At 40.5% G+C, this 16,429-nt stretch overlaps 3 protein-coding genes across 3 annotated transcripts in view; 1 reads left to right on the top strand and 2 right to left on the bottom strand.

The window, feature by feature from the left end:
• Positions 1-1,076: 1,076 nt before the first annotated feature.
• soul5 (heme-binding protein soul5) overlaps positions 1,077-16,429 on the top strand; it is a 31,298-nt gene continuing 15,945 nt past the window's right edge. The window contains exon 1 of the mRNA XM_080447850.1: positions 1,077-1,288. Coding sequence (XP_080303976.1) covers positions 1,158-1,288 — 131 coding nt within the window. The 5' untranslated portion in view covers positions 1,077-1,157. The remainder of the gene's footprint in view (positions 1,289-16,429) is intronic.
• On the bottom strand, positions 3,327-5,607 carry LOC308098689 (retinol dehydrogenase 8; the record flags this gene model as incomplete). The annotated part of the gene is made up of 6 exons (XM_080447102.1): positions 3,327-3,687; positions 3,805-3,988; positions 4,182-4,275; positions 4,462-4,641; positions 4,751-4,912; positions 5,511-5,607. 6 exons carry the CDS (start codon positions 5,605-5,607, stop codon positions 3,484-3,486), a joined length of 921 nt encoding a protein of 306 aa, XP_080303228.1. The 3' UTR covers positions 3,327-3,483.
• Positions 12,676-14,758, bottom strand: LOC308098597 (tripartite motif-containing protein 16-like; the record flags this gene model as incomplete). The annotated part of the gene is made up of 2 exons (XM_080447007.1): positions 12,676-12,705; positions 13,124-14,758. The coding sequence occupies 2 exons, from the start codon at positions 14,756-14,758 to the stop codon at positions 12,676-12,678; spliced, it is 1,665 nt and encodes a 554-aa protein (XP_080303133.1).

Below are 16,429 nucleotides of genomic sequence, written 5' to 3'. Positions count from 1 at the left end.
TCCTAGGCTGTGTCGTTTTCCACTTCCTGTCGATTTGATCCAATGAAATCCAATGAAACTGGTCAGATGACCAATGATATCCAATGAAATCGACAGGAAGTGGAAAACACAGCCTAGGAAACAGGTGAATAGGATATTGACCTACTCGCTCCCGTGGGGGAATTCGGTTTCAGCTCAACCCAGAGTTGTGGACCTTGCTCAAGGACACATGATCGACCAGTCATATTTGTCACACCTGTTTCCAGTCCCCTCATCTCCCTCACCTGCCTGCCATCAGCTCATCATCCTAGGCAGTATTTAAACCCTGGTATTCATTGCTCGGCATCCGCCCCCAGATCGTTTCACAACCTCCCGTGTGTGGAAACGCTTCTTGCCAGCAACTGCTAGTGATTATATTCTTGGAGAGTCCTAGTGCTACAGTTAGTGTTTTTGCTCCTGTGATTTTGACTCATTATTTTCTCCTATGCTCCACTGCCTGCCTGCCTGCCACCTACTCCCCCTTTCCTCTTTTGTTTCAATAAACACACTTGGACTTTGACTTTGTTGTGTTTTGCTTTTGTCTGCCGGCTTTTGCAAATCATGACACACTGCTGTCACCGCAGGTCAGGAAATAATGTATTATGCAATTAAACAATCACATGTAACATTTAAAACAATCACAGGTAATAATTGTAGATGCAATAATCAAAGGTAATTTATACAATAATAACAATAATCAGGTAGGCCTAATAACTATAATAGATAATCACAGTTAATAATAATATACAATACAATAAAACAATATGAGATATAAATAATTTAGTCATTGCCAATTCTTTGGACCAGGTTTTGGACCTTGAGGGCTGGGTGAGGCCTGAGGCTGTAGGGCTGTCTGTCCTGCAACTCTGGACATCAATACTGCAAGTCTTGAAGAACCATGCCAACTCACTGTGATGTCCTGGAGGTGATTGACACTGTACCTACCTCCATCCTTCTGGATGGGGGTGGTTAGGATCAGACAAACAACTCTCTCCCTCTGGATGGAGAGGTAAACAGCTCCTCTCTCTGTCTTTTTCAGAACTCAGTCTGAATGGAGGCTCCTGTACTGACAAGGTGAATTCGTTCCACCGTATGCTGCCTGCCAGGCTTCACAGGACCCCGCTGTGCCGCTGAGATCAATGAGTGCCAGAGCTCGCCCTGTAAGAACGGTGGCACATGCACAGACTTATGTCAACTCCTACACGTGCACCTGCAAGCCTGGCTTCACTGGCATCCACTGTGAGACCAACATTCCTGACTCCACTGTAAGGTACTGTGACTAGACATAACTTTTGTGTGTGTGTGTGTGTGTGTGTGTGTGCGCGCGGCCCGCCCATGTGTGTGCATGGTGGTGAATAACATTTCTATTGTCAACTCCCTCTCCACACACTTCTGTGTTGTCACTGCTGCTGAATCTTACTGACTCACCTGCCAGTGAGGAGCCCCCACCGGGAGGACGTAGAGCCTTCATTCTACTCCTCCCACCCAACACTCCTTGCTGACAGGTTCCACAAGTAGGAATACATGTAGAGACTCCCTCCCCGCCAGGCTCCCCTCCACTGAATACGGGCCAAAAAGTGGTAATAAGTAGGCATATACTTTACAACTGCGCCACCCGAGCACCCTCCTGTTGATGTTTTTGTTGCTTTTTTCTACAACGGCCAAGAGCCTGGGTGTTGTCCTGGACAGTCATCTGCCTTTAAGGCACACATGGCAGCAGTCACTCGATCCTGTAGGTTTACATTTACAATATACAAAGGATCAGACACTTCCTCACCCAGGAGTCCGCCCAGTTCCTTATCCAGGCCTCACTGTCATCTCAAAGCTTGACTACTGTAACTCCCTCCTTATTGGCCTCCTGGATGCTCTCTTAAGCCCCTCCAAATAATCTTAAATGCTGCACAACGTCTGGTCTGCAACCTCACGAAAATGTTCACATCTCCCACCTATTCTATTCCTTTCATTGGCTTCCGGTTGCCCACACCCAGTACAAAACACTGGTTTTGACGCACAAGGCAACCAAAGGCATGGCATCCCCTGTACCTTCAAAAAATTATCCAACCCTACAATCCCTCCCACTCACTTGGATCGGTTAACACAGGAATGCTGTCTGAGCCAGAGCCTCCCGAAAAACATCCTGGACATCTTCTCCCTCCTGGCTCCCAAACTGTGGAATAAACTCCCCATGGTAGTCAGAATTTCAGAGTTGCTCCAATGATCTATCTATTTTTTTTTAAGTACCGGTACTTTTTTTTTTTACCACAAATGTTAAGTATGTTATTTAGACAGATGCTAGGCTCATTGTTTACTTGGTACTCTAATTTCTTTGAGGCACTACTGCACATTGTTCTCGCAGTCTGCACTCTGTGACTATTTACCTTGTTGTTTATTGACTAGAGTTTATGCTTTCTCTGCTTATTCCCTTCTCACATTCCAAATCACCCGATAAGAGCGTCTGCTAAATGGCTTAATTGTAAATTGCAAGACAATGAAGGAAGATAATATGTAAATATGTAAAGATTTGATCAATAACACCACTTATGTTGTGTATCGCCTCAACTGCTCATGTGGATGTTTTTACATAGGGAGTACCAAGAGATGTTTGAATGATAGAAGTGTGTGCTTCCCTAGTCTTTAGACCAGTGGTTCCCAAACCTTTTTGCTCGAGGCCGAAAAGAGAAATGTGATGTCTCCCCGGGACACAAACTAGTGAAAATAGCAGATCTACAAGCTCACAATGCGTCGCTTTGCGTCGCGTTGTGAGCTTGTAAATCTGCTATTTTCACTACTTCTTAAACTTTATTTCCATAATTATTTATGGAAATATATAATATTTTCTCATTTTATTCATGAAATACATTTGGAAAACGTTGGATTGTTTTTAATTGATAAAGTTGTGATTTATTTTGTTTAAACTTTTTTTAATCTTTTGGAATAATACATATATTTGTTTAAATGTAGGAAACGAAGAAAGAAAAGAGACATTTACTCTCGACCCATAGAAATTGATCCGCGACCCAAAGATGGATCCCGACTCATTGTTTGGGAAACAGTGCTTAAGTTTAGGCCACTGCTGCTCCAATCTGTTTTTGTGTGAAATGTGAGTTGAATGTTGAATGTAATGATTTAAGGACTCCAGTCACACAGAAATGGTTTACAGTACAGGATGTTTTAGTATAATCAATATATTTCCTATAATATTATTCCATATTTCATTGAAAGAATCCTGTTATCTTACTGATTACTTTCAGTAAGATTCTTAATCATGGTAGGTAGGTGACTATATCCACATATAAAACAGAGCCTCTTTCATTTCAGAGCTGATCCCTTGTATAAATACACTATATCACTCTTACAAATCCTTCATCAGTAGAGTTGAATCTACCAGTCAATCAGTGACAGTTCGTTGTCCTCTTTCTAAGCCTACTATTAGTTGTACAGTCATTTAAATAGTCATTTAAATATTTAAGTCTTTCTCTTCTGCAGCATTTGCAGTACCCGTAGAGTGGCATTGAACACAGAGTCATATTTGAAGAGCATCTTATAGAAGGTGTCCAGTGGCAGGCGTCCGGTGGGGTCTGCATGTTTCAGGGCCGTCATAGGTGTGTACAGTCGATTGGTCTGGTGGCGGAAAGGAGGCTCCTTGGCATTAATCACTTTCAGTGTTTGCTGCAAAGTAAGAGGACAAACACGGCACATTATTTCCATACTGCTCATTATTCATTTTTTGATATTTCAAGGTTGTTCAAACACAAAATGACTGAGAACATGAATGGCTGTTCGTGCCTCTGCCACTTCCTCTGGCGTCTGGCCTATTGAGGTGAAGACCTTCCTAGAGTACGGCAGGTAAATCTCACGGAAGACTCTAGCCGTCTCTTCATCGGTTCCCAACAGGTCCATCTTCTGAGCGTCCTCGTATACCTTCCTTTCAAACTCTGTCACCACAGGGCCAGGCTCTACTAGAGTCATCCTCAAGAGGGAGGTGTCAAACAAAGACATATACTGTAGGAGCTCTGTTCAAATACAAACAATATTGCATTGCAATTATTTACAATCATAGGCTTCCTGATGTGTCAGGCCTGAGTTGACTGGCCTCCATTTGTGTGGTGGCTGCATTCGGGTGAAATGATTCATGTTAAAACTTGGAGATGTATTTTATTCACTTGATGTTAAACTTCATCGCCTGTACTGCCAGACTTTCACAGAATCCCTCCACGGCAAATTTGGAAGCAGAGTAGACGTCGTTGAACAGAAGTCCTGTATGAAAATTTTAGACGCCTTGTTAGCACCCGCAAAAGTCTCAATGAATTCATCATTACGCTGTAAACACATGAGTGTTAATTTAACTCTGAGAGTGTGCAATTGGGCCCCACTCTCAGAGTTAAATTAACACTGAGGATTTTACTGTGTAGCTTCATTTTGAAGACATTCTACCCTGCCAACCTTGTATGCCCATGACACTGCTCATCACCACAATATGGCCACTCTGCCGTCGCTTCATGTCTGGGAGCACCTCTCTCACCAGTCGTGCCAGGCCAAAAAAGTTGGTGTCAAAGACCTCCTGCATGGCTGCTATAGTTTGGCACTCCAGGGGTCCAATCATGCCAACACCAGCATTGTTCACTAGGAGAAAATGGAAGATACTCTAAATGAGTTGTGGCATCGCATTTTGTATATTCTCTTCTATGTGGTTTAAGTCCAAATATAACATGTGACAAAGCGGCAGCCTGACCAAGTACATCCACCCGTCTGTCCGGCAGGCTGTTGACACAATCTCTGATGGAGTCTTCACTGCAAGCATCCAACTGTTTGATCTCCAGGGTTCTGTTCAGAGCCTCTCCTGCTGCTCTCTCCAAGGCCTCTCGTTTGCCCAGGTCCCGCATGGTGGCCACCACTGTCCCAAGCATACCACACCCAATGTAGATATATTTTAATCAGCGGTGGAAAAAGTACTCACATTTTGTACTTAAAAGTAAAAGTATCAATACTGCAATGTAGAAATAGTCTGTTACAAGTAAAAGTCCGGAATTAAAAATTGACTTGGGTAAAAGTATTGGTATCAAAATGTACTTAAAGTACCAAAAGTAGAAAGTACTCATTATGCTGAAGGTCCTATTGCACACGTTTTCAAATATATAAAAAAAAATCTTTTGAAAATAGCAGATCTACTGCTTGCAGATCGGCTATTTTCAAATGGCCGAAATGTATATAGGGCTGAAGTGGTTAATGTATGCTTTGTAATAATAATCAAAATCTACTAAGTAACTAGTAACTAAAGTTTTCAAATAATTGTAGTGGCGTAAAAGTATAATATTTTTCCTCTGAGATGATGTACTGAAATTTGAAAATACTCCAGTAAAGTAAAAAAAATACCTCGAAATTGTACTTAAGTATATTACTTGAGTAAATATACTTAGTTACTTTACACCACTGATTATTATACCTTATGTGAACAGTTGAAAGTAGCTTAAAAATACAGAGGTAAAGCAGACCTTGGAACCTTCGCAGCTCATCCCTGGCCAGTCGTACTGCCACAGCCAGGCCGATGCCAGATGAGCACCCTGTCACCAGCACCCTCCGGGTCCCCATGCCAAGCAATTAGGGGCTGCCACAGGTAGATAACCCAAACTGGTCTATCAAAACAGGGGGGAGGTGAAAGGTTTTCTTGTCCTATTCTACCATCTAGTGGATGAAATTAATACATGACTGTTCACCACCAGGCCAGGCAAGTAGGCTATTGTTCGAGTGTAGTAGCTACGGGCTGGATTAATAGGGGCTCTAATCCTATTTGTGTCCTAGGAATGCTTGGTTGCGTTTAGCAGGATTGAACCAAAGAACACTCTGTCTTATTATGATCTGTATGATTGTGCCTATTGTTTATTTTATCATGATTTAATAATAGGCAAAACTAGAAAAAGCTATTATTGCCTAGGCCTATATGAAATGTGTTTCTTAGAAACATATTTCTAAAAGATTTTAACATTATCGTATGTGGATGAGAAGATATGTAAAAATAACCTTTAATGAAATTATTGCACAATTTATAGCCTAATTTGAGAAAAGCAGGTCTACCATCATTTGTTTTAGGTTTAGTTTTAGTGACTGAATTTCAGATGACAACTTCATAATAGATCTCGTTTTGCGAATATAGCCTCCTAGCCTACCCCTGATTTGTAAAACGTAGGCTACTGATGATTCCATCAATCTATGTCAAAGTCCCGAGTCTGACTGCTGAATAAAGTGAAGTTAAACAGTTGGCCTATGAAGCGCGCTGCGGTAGTGATGCAATCTACCAACCTGTAGTCTGCAAACGGTGCGTCCGCGTCTCTTTGCCGAGCGACGTGTGTCTCGTAATCTATTCGAGGTTAGAGGCAAGTCACCGTCGCACCACAACATGGTGCTACTGCTACATAAACGTCGAAAGGGTCACATTGTCAGTGGTGGAAAGTAATGTACTCAAGTAGCTACTGTAATTACGTACAATTTTCAGGTACTTTTACAGTTTTTACTGGGATATCATATTTCCAATTTTCTTACTTCTACTCCACTACATCAGAGTCAGAGACAAATATTGTACTTTTACTCCGCTACATCATTTGGAAACTTTAGTTACTAGTTACTTTGTAGATTTTGATTATTATTACAAAACATACATTAACCACTTCAGCCCTATTTAAACTTTGGATATTTGAAAATAGCTGATCTACCCCAATGTGAGCTTGTACATCTGCTATTTTCAAGATTTTTAAATACATTTTAGACATGACTTGTGAAACAGGACATTCTGCATATTTTTACTTTTGTACTTTAAAGTATTTAAGTATACCAATAGGCCCACCACTGCACATTGTCACTTGCCAGTGCAGGACATGGGAGTTGTAGTTCTTTACATAATCTTCTTTACTTCTTTACTGCAGACCCGGCCCAGCCAATAGGCTGAGTAGGCAATTGCCTAGGGCGCCATTGGGCTGGGGGGGCACCCACCAAGTTTTTAATTTAGTTTTAAGAATAGAAAAATATACATATGTGTGTATTGTTTATAGAAGAAAAAATATTAAAAAGAACCCTTGAATTTGTACATTTTAAGTATTTGAAAAACTAAAAGTTAGGTGCGCCCCCGCCCCAACAATGCACCCCTCCTCTTTCATGAGTTTTTTTGTTTTGCTCAGCCATGCGTATCTGACTGCTCCGTAAAAGCCTGGAGATCAAGGCTACTGGGTGTGTGGTATTCAGGGTGCAAAACCACCTTTAAAAGAAACACGCACAGCTGAGATTAATAAACTGATTACAGTCAATAGAGCCATGAGCTGCAGTGTGTGATGGTGATCACGTTATGTCAAGTGTCTCAAACTAGAGAAGATCTTTATTGCTAGAAGGATGCATTCCAAATAATGTAAAGAATGCTGCGTCCAACCCTAGCTGTGTAGAAACCTGTTTATTAATTGCAATGGTACATACTGTACACTAACATGCGTGCACAATGCACATGCAACAGCCACGTGCCATGTGTATGGCAACAATGTGCGCACAGCACATGATTACATTTCTTTGACGTAAGACTATAACTCCAGTTTGTTGACTCCCATATTCTCTCTCTCTCTCTCTCTCTGTGCATGCGTGACAGGAGATAATAAAACACCTTGCTATCTACTTAGATAACGCCCAATGCAAATTCATTCATATTAATATACAGTATCATTGTTTTGTTTTGTTTTTTCTAGTCTTGATGACCATGCAAGGTTAAAATGTAAATTATATAGCAGGTTATTTAGATAGATGCTAGGTTCATTTGTTGACCTGGCATCCTAATAGAGTGTAGTTTCAATGTACATTATTTATTTTTTGATATTATTATAATGTTTAGACTGATGTCATCGTTATTGGTTGACCTATCCTAGTTTACTGAGGCACTACCCCATCTCTATGCATTTTATGTATTACCTTGCTTACTGTAAATCACTCTGGATTATATGTACATTTAATTCACCCTGAGGTACATATCTTTTTGTTCTATGGTAGAGAGGCTTTAACAGTGTAAGATAAGCTTTTTGGAATTATTGTTACTAGTCCATACCCGGTCGACGCATCCGTGGGGGGATATGCGCACATGATCTGGCAATTGGGGAGCCATCCCACAGCTGGGCAGCCCCGTAACCATGGCGACATTCTTTTACACAAAAACGCGAATAAACAGCTGACAGTTGGGGAAATCGCTGTTAGGTGCCCATGGTAATGGTCAATGGATGTGTGCAAATTCAGATCAATTGCTCCAGCCACTGAGAAGAACCGGGCAGAACAATTTTGGCCTCACCGTGACACCGTGACACCACTACAGACAGAGCATTGTCAAATTATAGGAGGATTGCATATTTTACACAAGATATGCTGTATTATGTCATGGGGACACAAATGGCACCGAATATGAACATCTCCGTACACGGACAAACGTGTCCGTGGTAAGACTTGTATATGACCGTGGCCCATTTTATTTTGTTTATTTCGAAAAATTAAAATATTGCCTATATATTCTTTCTTCATGATAATGTAAAAACATAATTCTAAATATTCACAATCTAATCTTTGAATTCAAATTTGTTTGAATAATTTTGGTGACTCATAAAGTGTCGGGATACATAATTTCATTAGGTGAGGACAAGACAGCTAGAAATAATGTTTGATAATACCTTAATTCCCTGAAAATAGCTAAATGTGTGTTCAATCCTTTGTAGAAGAAAGAAACCTTGGAGAAACCTTTTGTTTTTCTAAGACAATGGATTTAATATGTTGTGTGGTCAGACAATTAAACAACTTTAAGTCAATGGGACCACAGTGAAAAATGGTGCTGGAAAAGATCCAAAACAGATCTGTTCAGAAGGATCTATTTGCTACAAAAACATAGGAGGGCAGAACAGGACAAGTAGCTTGCTGAAAAAGTGTCAAAAAAATATATAACTTGAATAACTGTTGCGTAAATTTAACATTTCCTTGATGAGAGAATGAAGAGTTTATACTAATATATATTTCTACAAAATGTATTGAATACAAAAGATGACAATAATATGACAATAATTCCTATGTAATATAATAATGAGAAAATAAGAGTAAAGAATTGAAAGGAAAAAAGATAAGGGATGGAAGGAGATGGAAGAAGGAAAAGTAGACAGGGTCCGATTGTCTCGGAAGGCAACGGGTGTCTGTCACACATCTGGATGTTGGGGCAGCTTACACCTCTGATATTAGGAGCCCTTGCATGAAACTAGTCGTGACACTGCATTCCTTTAAATCCTGTCATGCCCTTTATGATTATCTAATCACTCATCATGTACATACGGTACAGGTACATGATGTTTTTGATTCTCATCTTTCTTTTTCCATTGTTTTGGTTTGGTAAGGTAGAACTGGTAGAACTTGATCTCCTCCTGACATCAAGTAAAACTGTCCTCTGAAAAGCCAGCAATCACTATAATAACCATATGACACGCACCCACTCACCTCTGCACCTAAATGTCCCTTTGCTCATGTGCGATGGAAGCACTAACTGTACTGACCATTGTCCTGACTGACCCAATTATTGAAATCCCAGATACGGAATAGACTTTCACCATGTCACCTTTAATGCCTGTCTTCAGGTTTTCTTCAGAATAGGTAACCTCTTTAACCCTGGCATCTCCCGTTTGGGCATGTTGTTTTAGGCTAAGTAATTAAATAAATAATTTGAACAATTTCTGAAATGTTTTGAAATTACCAGATCTACAAGCTCTCAACATGTCATGATGTAATGTGGTGTGAGCTTGTAGATTGGCTTTTTAAAATATTACTTTCTTTGTGGCTCAGTGGTTAATGCAGAAATACTATCATTATAAAATGTCTAGCACATTGTCATAGACACTATGGCACATTAGGAGTTCATTATCACTTATCACTTATTTTCTATGTCTGTGGCAAAAATAAAATATCGATGAAAATGTCCATCACAAGCTGGGCAATTGACCCCTGCTGATATTATACTGACACGATACTGGCGCGATAATGACCATGATACTGACCATGATGCTGACAATACTGACCATGATGCTGACCATGATACTGACACGATACTGACCATGATACTGACATGATACTGACACGATACTGACATGATACTGACCATGATACTGACCATGATACTGACACGATACTGACATGATACTGACACGATACTGACACGATACTGACCATGATACTGACCATGATACTGACCATGATACTGACCATGATACTGACATGATACTGACCATGATACTGACACGATACTGACCATGATACTGACACGATACTGACATGATACTGACATGATACTGACCATGATACTGGCATCATCAATGAAAGAATCATGACAGTATCATGGTCAGTATCATTTCAGAGGGCTGTGACAGGCCTTTATATCAGAACCCTCGCATGCACAAACATTTATTCATGCAATATTATTGATCATTTGTTTTATTAGCCTACATTTATTTGAATAGAATCATTGTCTCCGCCAGGCCGAAAGGCATGGCGAGAGAGTATGTTTTCGCCCCTGTCCGTCCGTCCGTTTGTGTGTCCGTCCGTTTGTGTGTCCGTCCGTCCATCTGTCTGTGAACAGCTAATCTCAGGCACCGTTGGCACGGTCGCTGCGAAACTGTGCACACACACTCCCTGGATGCCAATTCAGAACCTCTGCCCCAAATATTTCACATGGGCCTGTTATAGCGCCACCAGGAGGCCGATTTGTGCAAAACCCTTTTTTTTTATTACTCCTACAGATTTTATCCAAACATCACACAAATCGGTACACAGTATCTCTATAGTCATGTGATCAAGACGGATCTGTCTGATTTTCCACATTCCATCCTGATTGGCTAAGGTTGGCTTCCAAAGTTTGCAGGATTGGTCCATTTTGAACAAAATGCCTCAAATCATGAACGCAGCTTGCGATTTCCGTGAAATTTCACACGCACATTCCCACTAGGCCGAGGAACAAATGCCACTTGAACGTTTTCAAATCAGCCTCATGGTGGCGCTATAAAAGGCCAATTTGCATTTTTAACTGTAACTGCACCGATCTGCGTGAAACTTTGCACGCATACTCCCTAGAGAACAAGGAAAAACATCTGCCCTGCATTTTTCACATTAGCCTTTTATAGCGCCACCAGGAGGCCGACTTATGTAAAACACATATTTTGAGATTAAGCTTTCATATTTTAACCAAATTTCACGTAAATCGGTACACATGATCTCTATAGTCATGTGATCAAGATGATTGATTTTTCATATTCCATCCTGATTGGCTAACATTGACATCTAAAGTTTGCAGGAGTGGCCCGTTTTGAACAAAATGCCGCAAATCATGAACGCAGCGTCCGATTGTGGTGTAACTTTGCACGCACATTCGCACTACGTTGAAGAACAAACGCCACCCTTTTCACATTGCCCTATTATAGCGCCACCAGGAGGCCGATTCTTATTTTTTATATTACTCCTACACATTTTGTCCAAACATCATGCAAATCAGTACACATTATCTCTATAGTCAAGTGATCAAGATGGTTCCGTCCTATTTTTGGGCGGTGAAACCGCCCCTATAAGTGAGATTTGGAAAAATGTACAAATATCTTGGGCAGTGAAACCGCCCCTAAAAGTGAGGTTTGGAAATTTGTACAATTACCCTGCGCTGTCATTGGCCAATCACAATCTATTCAGGACTGTGATTGGCCAGTGTCACATGACACATGTGCATAGCCCTATATAAGCAACCATAACTTAAAAAAAACCATAGTTTGGTTTTTTTTAAGTTATGGTTTTGTCCATCATAAAGAGTGTTTCAATAAATGTATTTATCTTTTGTACATGATTGATCGACTCCATTCAGTATTGTGATTAGCTAGCAAGACACCGCCCACTTCACACAGGGTGTGATTTTTTATATTCCATCCTGATTGGCAAATTCTGAACATTGCTGGCCCACAATAACCTACCTGACCTGGCGGAGACCTGTGCTCCGAGGAGCGCTTTTTCTAGTTTAAATTCAATCAGGTATGTGAGTTTATTTATATCATTTATATGTCAGTTCAGAGCATAAAAAGCATTGAATATTATTTCACATGACAGCAATCAAGTTGACAAAATGATAAAAAATAATGATAATTAAAGCTCAGGTCAGGATATATACAATATGACAAAGAAAGCAATTATATGATTTAATGAACAAACACACAAGTAATGTTACAGCATCTGATAGCTTTATTTTTCCTAGTAAATACCGGTCCATATCTATCGGTCAGATGAGAATTATTTACATCAATAAACGGAGGAAGGAAACGTGTAATAATAGAATTTGGGTTTATTCCAGAGAAGAGATTTTACAAGCGTCGGAAAAGCATGGTTCCAGATATATTCTTCTGAAGTTTTAAACAGAGATACATAGTTTTATACACATAGCGTGGGTTAACGACTTCCGTGATCACGTAAGCGTCAGCTGTGGCCATCTTGCTTCGTTTCCCTGGCACCCAAGTTCATCATGACATCAAAACTGTAAACAATCCGATATTAACCTGCTATCTAATATTGTTGACATACCAGATCGAGCCCATCAGACATAAACAAAGTTGCAGGCACTGCCTGAGGGACCTTGGAAGTTCAACCAAACTGACACACAAGAGGCAGGCTCTAGCAAATATGAACAAGCACATACAAATGAAATATATCTTTATCAGATTGATAAATACATATTTATAGCATCTATGGGACAGGATGACAAAATGATCATCATCTTCATCAACAAAACAATAAAACAGTTTTCTCAATCGTCATAAAATGTTTACATTTGTTTATTAATATTTTCTAAATTAAGAATAACATAACTTATAACAGCACACATTTTCATTTCAAACAAAGCATGTTCCATGTTCCAATTTGACAAAGAACCCCTTTAACATCAGTTAGACTGTTGTTTTAAGTTTAAATGTGTACATATGATGACAAAAATTCTAGAGGCTTGAGAGAGGAACCTATTTGAGGTCGCACAACTCAACTGAATTAGATACAACACAAAATCCAGGATAGAGAGACTGGGTGAATGTGATACAACACAAAATCCAGGATAGAGAGACTGGGTGAATGTGGTCTGGACTCTGTGGAGGAGAGTCATGGTGCCAGAGACAGTGTAGAAGGACAGAGTACCCGCACTGTGATCCAGGTATACTCCTACTCTGGAGGATACAGGGCCTGAGATTTTAGTACCAATGTCTCTGTGTCTGAAAACATAACTGCGACTATCACACAGTAAAGACCAAGACTTATCATTGAATCCAAATCCACATTTATCACGGGTCCCTGTTCTGCTGATATCTTTATACGAGACTGCTATATATACACTGTGTCCACTCCACTCTGCCTCCCAGTAACAGCGTCCAGTCAGACCCTCTCTAGCCAGAACCTGACACCTTTCAGTGAATCTCTCTGGGTGATGAGTATATGGTTGAGCTTTGTCCATCGCTGTTACTTTTCTGTTCCTTTTAGACAGAGACAGGAGTTTATGTGCTGTGTTGCAATCCAGTGTGATTGGACATGAGTATTGCAAGAACTCAGCTCTGGTTTTGGGGTCTGGTGGTGTCGACAGTAAAACATCTACTCTATTCACTGTCTCTGAGACGTTTGTCCCTTCCTCTTTAAGAATGTCCTCTAGTTTGTTCCTCACCTTTGACACAGCCACAGTCACATTTTCAAAGTAGCTCAGAGGACGGACATTGATGCTGACAGGGTGTGTAGGTTCACTGATCCTTGAGAGGGAGGTGTAACTGTGTAGAAAATGGATGTGATCATCTGTGTGTGAGAGCTGCTCCAGTTCGGCATGTCTCCTCCTCAGCTCAGTAACCTCCTGCTCCACACGCTTCCTCTGTTCTTCAGCACGACTTATTTCACGTTTCTGCTGGTCTCTGATCAGCTCCCTCAACTCAGATTGCATTCTTTCAATGGAAGAGATCAGCTCAGTAAAGATGGTGTCACTGTTCTTCACTGCTCTATCAGCAGAGTGATTGATGAACTCCACCTCCTGGCGAAGCACCTTCACATCTTTCTCTCTTTCCTGGATTCTCTGCTGGATGTTCTGCTGAATTATATCAAGCTCTTTCTGTCTCTCAGTCCTTTCTGTAGCAGCTGAGATCGTATTGTGACCTTTGTGTTTTTCCATTGCGCACAAATAACAGATACACTGCTGATCAGTGCGGCAAAAAACCTTTCTCACTTCGTTGTGACAAGAGCAGATGCTCTCCTGAAGCTTTGTTGAGGCTTTGACCAACTTGTGTTTCTTAAAAGCAGGAGATTGATAGTGAGGCTGGAGGTGAGTGTCACAGTAAGAGACCAGACACTGAAGACAAGTTTTCACAGCTTTCAGTTTTGTCCCAGTGCAGAAATCACAGGCTACATCTACAGGTCCAGCATAGCAGTGATCAGGGGAAACTGCCTGGAGTCCTGTCTTTTTCAGTATTTCCACCAACTCAGCCAACAAGTAGTTTTTCTTCAGAACAGGCCTTGGGATGAACGTCTGTCTACACTGTGGACAGCTGAATCTCCCTATCTGATCGTCCCGATTCCAGTATCCCTCAATACACCTACTGCAGTAGTTGTGTCCACAGGCAACAGTCACTGGATCTTTCAGTAGATCCAGACAGATAGAACAGCAGAATTGTTCCTGGTCCAGTTGAACTCCTTGCTGAGCCATTTTACAGCTTACGATTTGACAATCAGAGTTTAGTTTGGTTTCATTTTGTCAGAGATCACATGACATGGGAGTCATTTGTGTGTTGATAGGAGGAGTATGTTTAAAGAGGTAGTGTCGATGTGATTAACTGGTACTGTATATGTAATACTGTATATTCACCCCGTTGAAAAATTAACCCAAATTAAAACACTGAACCGACAAGAGACCCTGAATTGTATATTCCTTGTATATTAATTGTATATTTTGATTATTGATTTATTATTCATGTAGAGTTCATCTTATTTCAGCTCTATTCTTATATGACTGTATTCTGTTCCGAGTAGCTGTGTTATGATGACATTGACATGTCTGAATGGAGTGTCCTCCTAGCAGAGCAAATAGCCAACCGTAAACAAGACTGATAAGGGCCACCTGCATATTATGTAGGAATGAGAGAACTGCTCAGCCAAAATGCTGTTCCAGGTCTATTGATTTCTATTCGTATCCTTGGAAGTTAGATTGTGTTGTTGTGACTGAGTTTAGGACATGTACGCCAACAGGAGATATGATGCATCAGTTTGCTTACACGGCTGAGAGCGAATCACCATGTTGTTCTGGGTCAAGCAGACAAGCATTAGTCCTCAGAAATATAACAATTTGCATCCCTGTAGAAATCTGTATTTAAGCTTCACCAACTTGCAATGCAGTGTCAGACCTTTTCTTTTATTACATTCTTTTATTCTCCTTTTTCTAAATGTGAAAACAAAGCAGGAATTTCATGGACGTCCTGAAGGCCATGGCTGCCATGCTCCCTTGGTTTGGTCTTATGCTATTAGTTTTCTGTAAAAATTATGTTGCTATATCAGTGGTTCTCAAACTTTTTCATGTCAAGGACCCCCAAAATTATATCTATTTGGCCACGGACCCCCATCTCAAATTATGTTGTTCCAGGGACCCCCAGAAGCAACGATTTGAGTTATGAATGTTCGCTTTAAAAATGTTATACATTCAAAGATTTGCAAAAAAAAACAATATTTTTCGAAAATAGCAGCTCTACAAGCTCATAGCGTGGCACGAAGTGACGCGCTATGAGTTTGTATATTTGCTATTTTGGAATAGCCAAAGTTTAAAATGACACAGATGCTTGATGACCTTGATACCCCACTGCCCCATCTAATTTCACCATTTTCTCCTTTGCCTCTTTCCTCTTCGTTGTTAGACACCAGTGTCTTTTGTTTATTGTCTGAATTACAGTACACACAGACAGACAATCTTCTAGAGATGGCTCACCTCCTGTCAAATAAATATTATATATTTTCAATTGTTTATTACGGGGCCAGAGCTCAGCTCTGGACCTGTTTTAATGTTCCCCTCTTTTTTCTTCTGCCACTTTTGGCAGTTCTGGCTGAACCGTGCATACGCTTTTTACGAAACTTGGCCATATGGTAGATGGTCATGAAAAACTATCAAGAAATACTTCTCACAATCTTTCGTCAAAAGGTGGCGCTATAGCAAAATGCCAACTTTGAACAGGTACAACTCATGCCCTGTTTGACCTACAGCCATGAAACTTCAATATACATATGCGTCTACTCATGATCAACAACTTTCACACTCTGACTTTTGACCTCTGACCTTTAGATCTCCCACCATTTTGAATTATATGAAAAACAGTTCAAACCTATCTCCTCC

The sequence above is a fragment of the Gymnoscopelus braueri genome, assembly GCF_963280865.1.
Source record: "Gymnoscopelus braueri genome assembly, chromosome: 13".
NCBI lineage: Eukaryota > Metazoa > Chordata > Actinopteri > Myctophiformes > Myctophidae > Gymnoscopelus > Gymnoscopelus braueri.
Note: the sequence above shows the minus strand (reverse complement) of the source record. Positions and strands in the feature narration are given on the sequence as shown.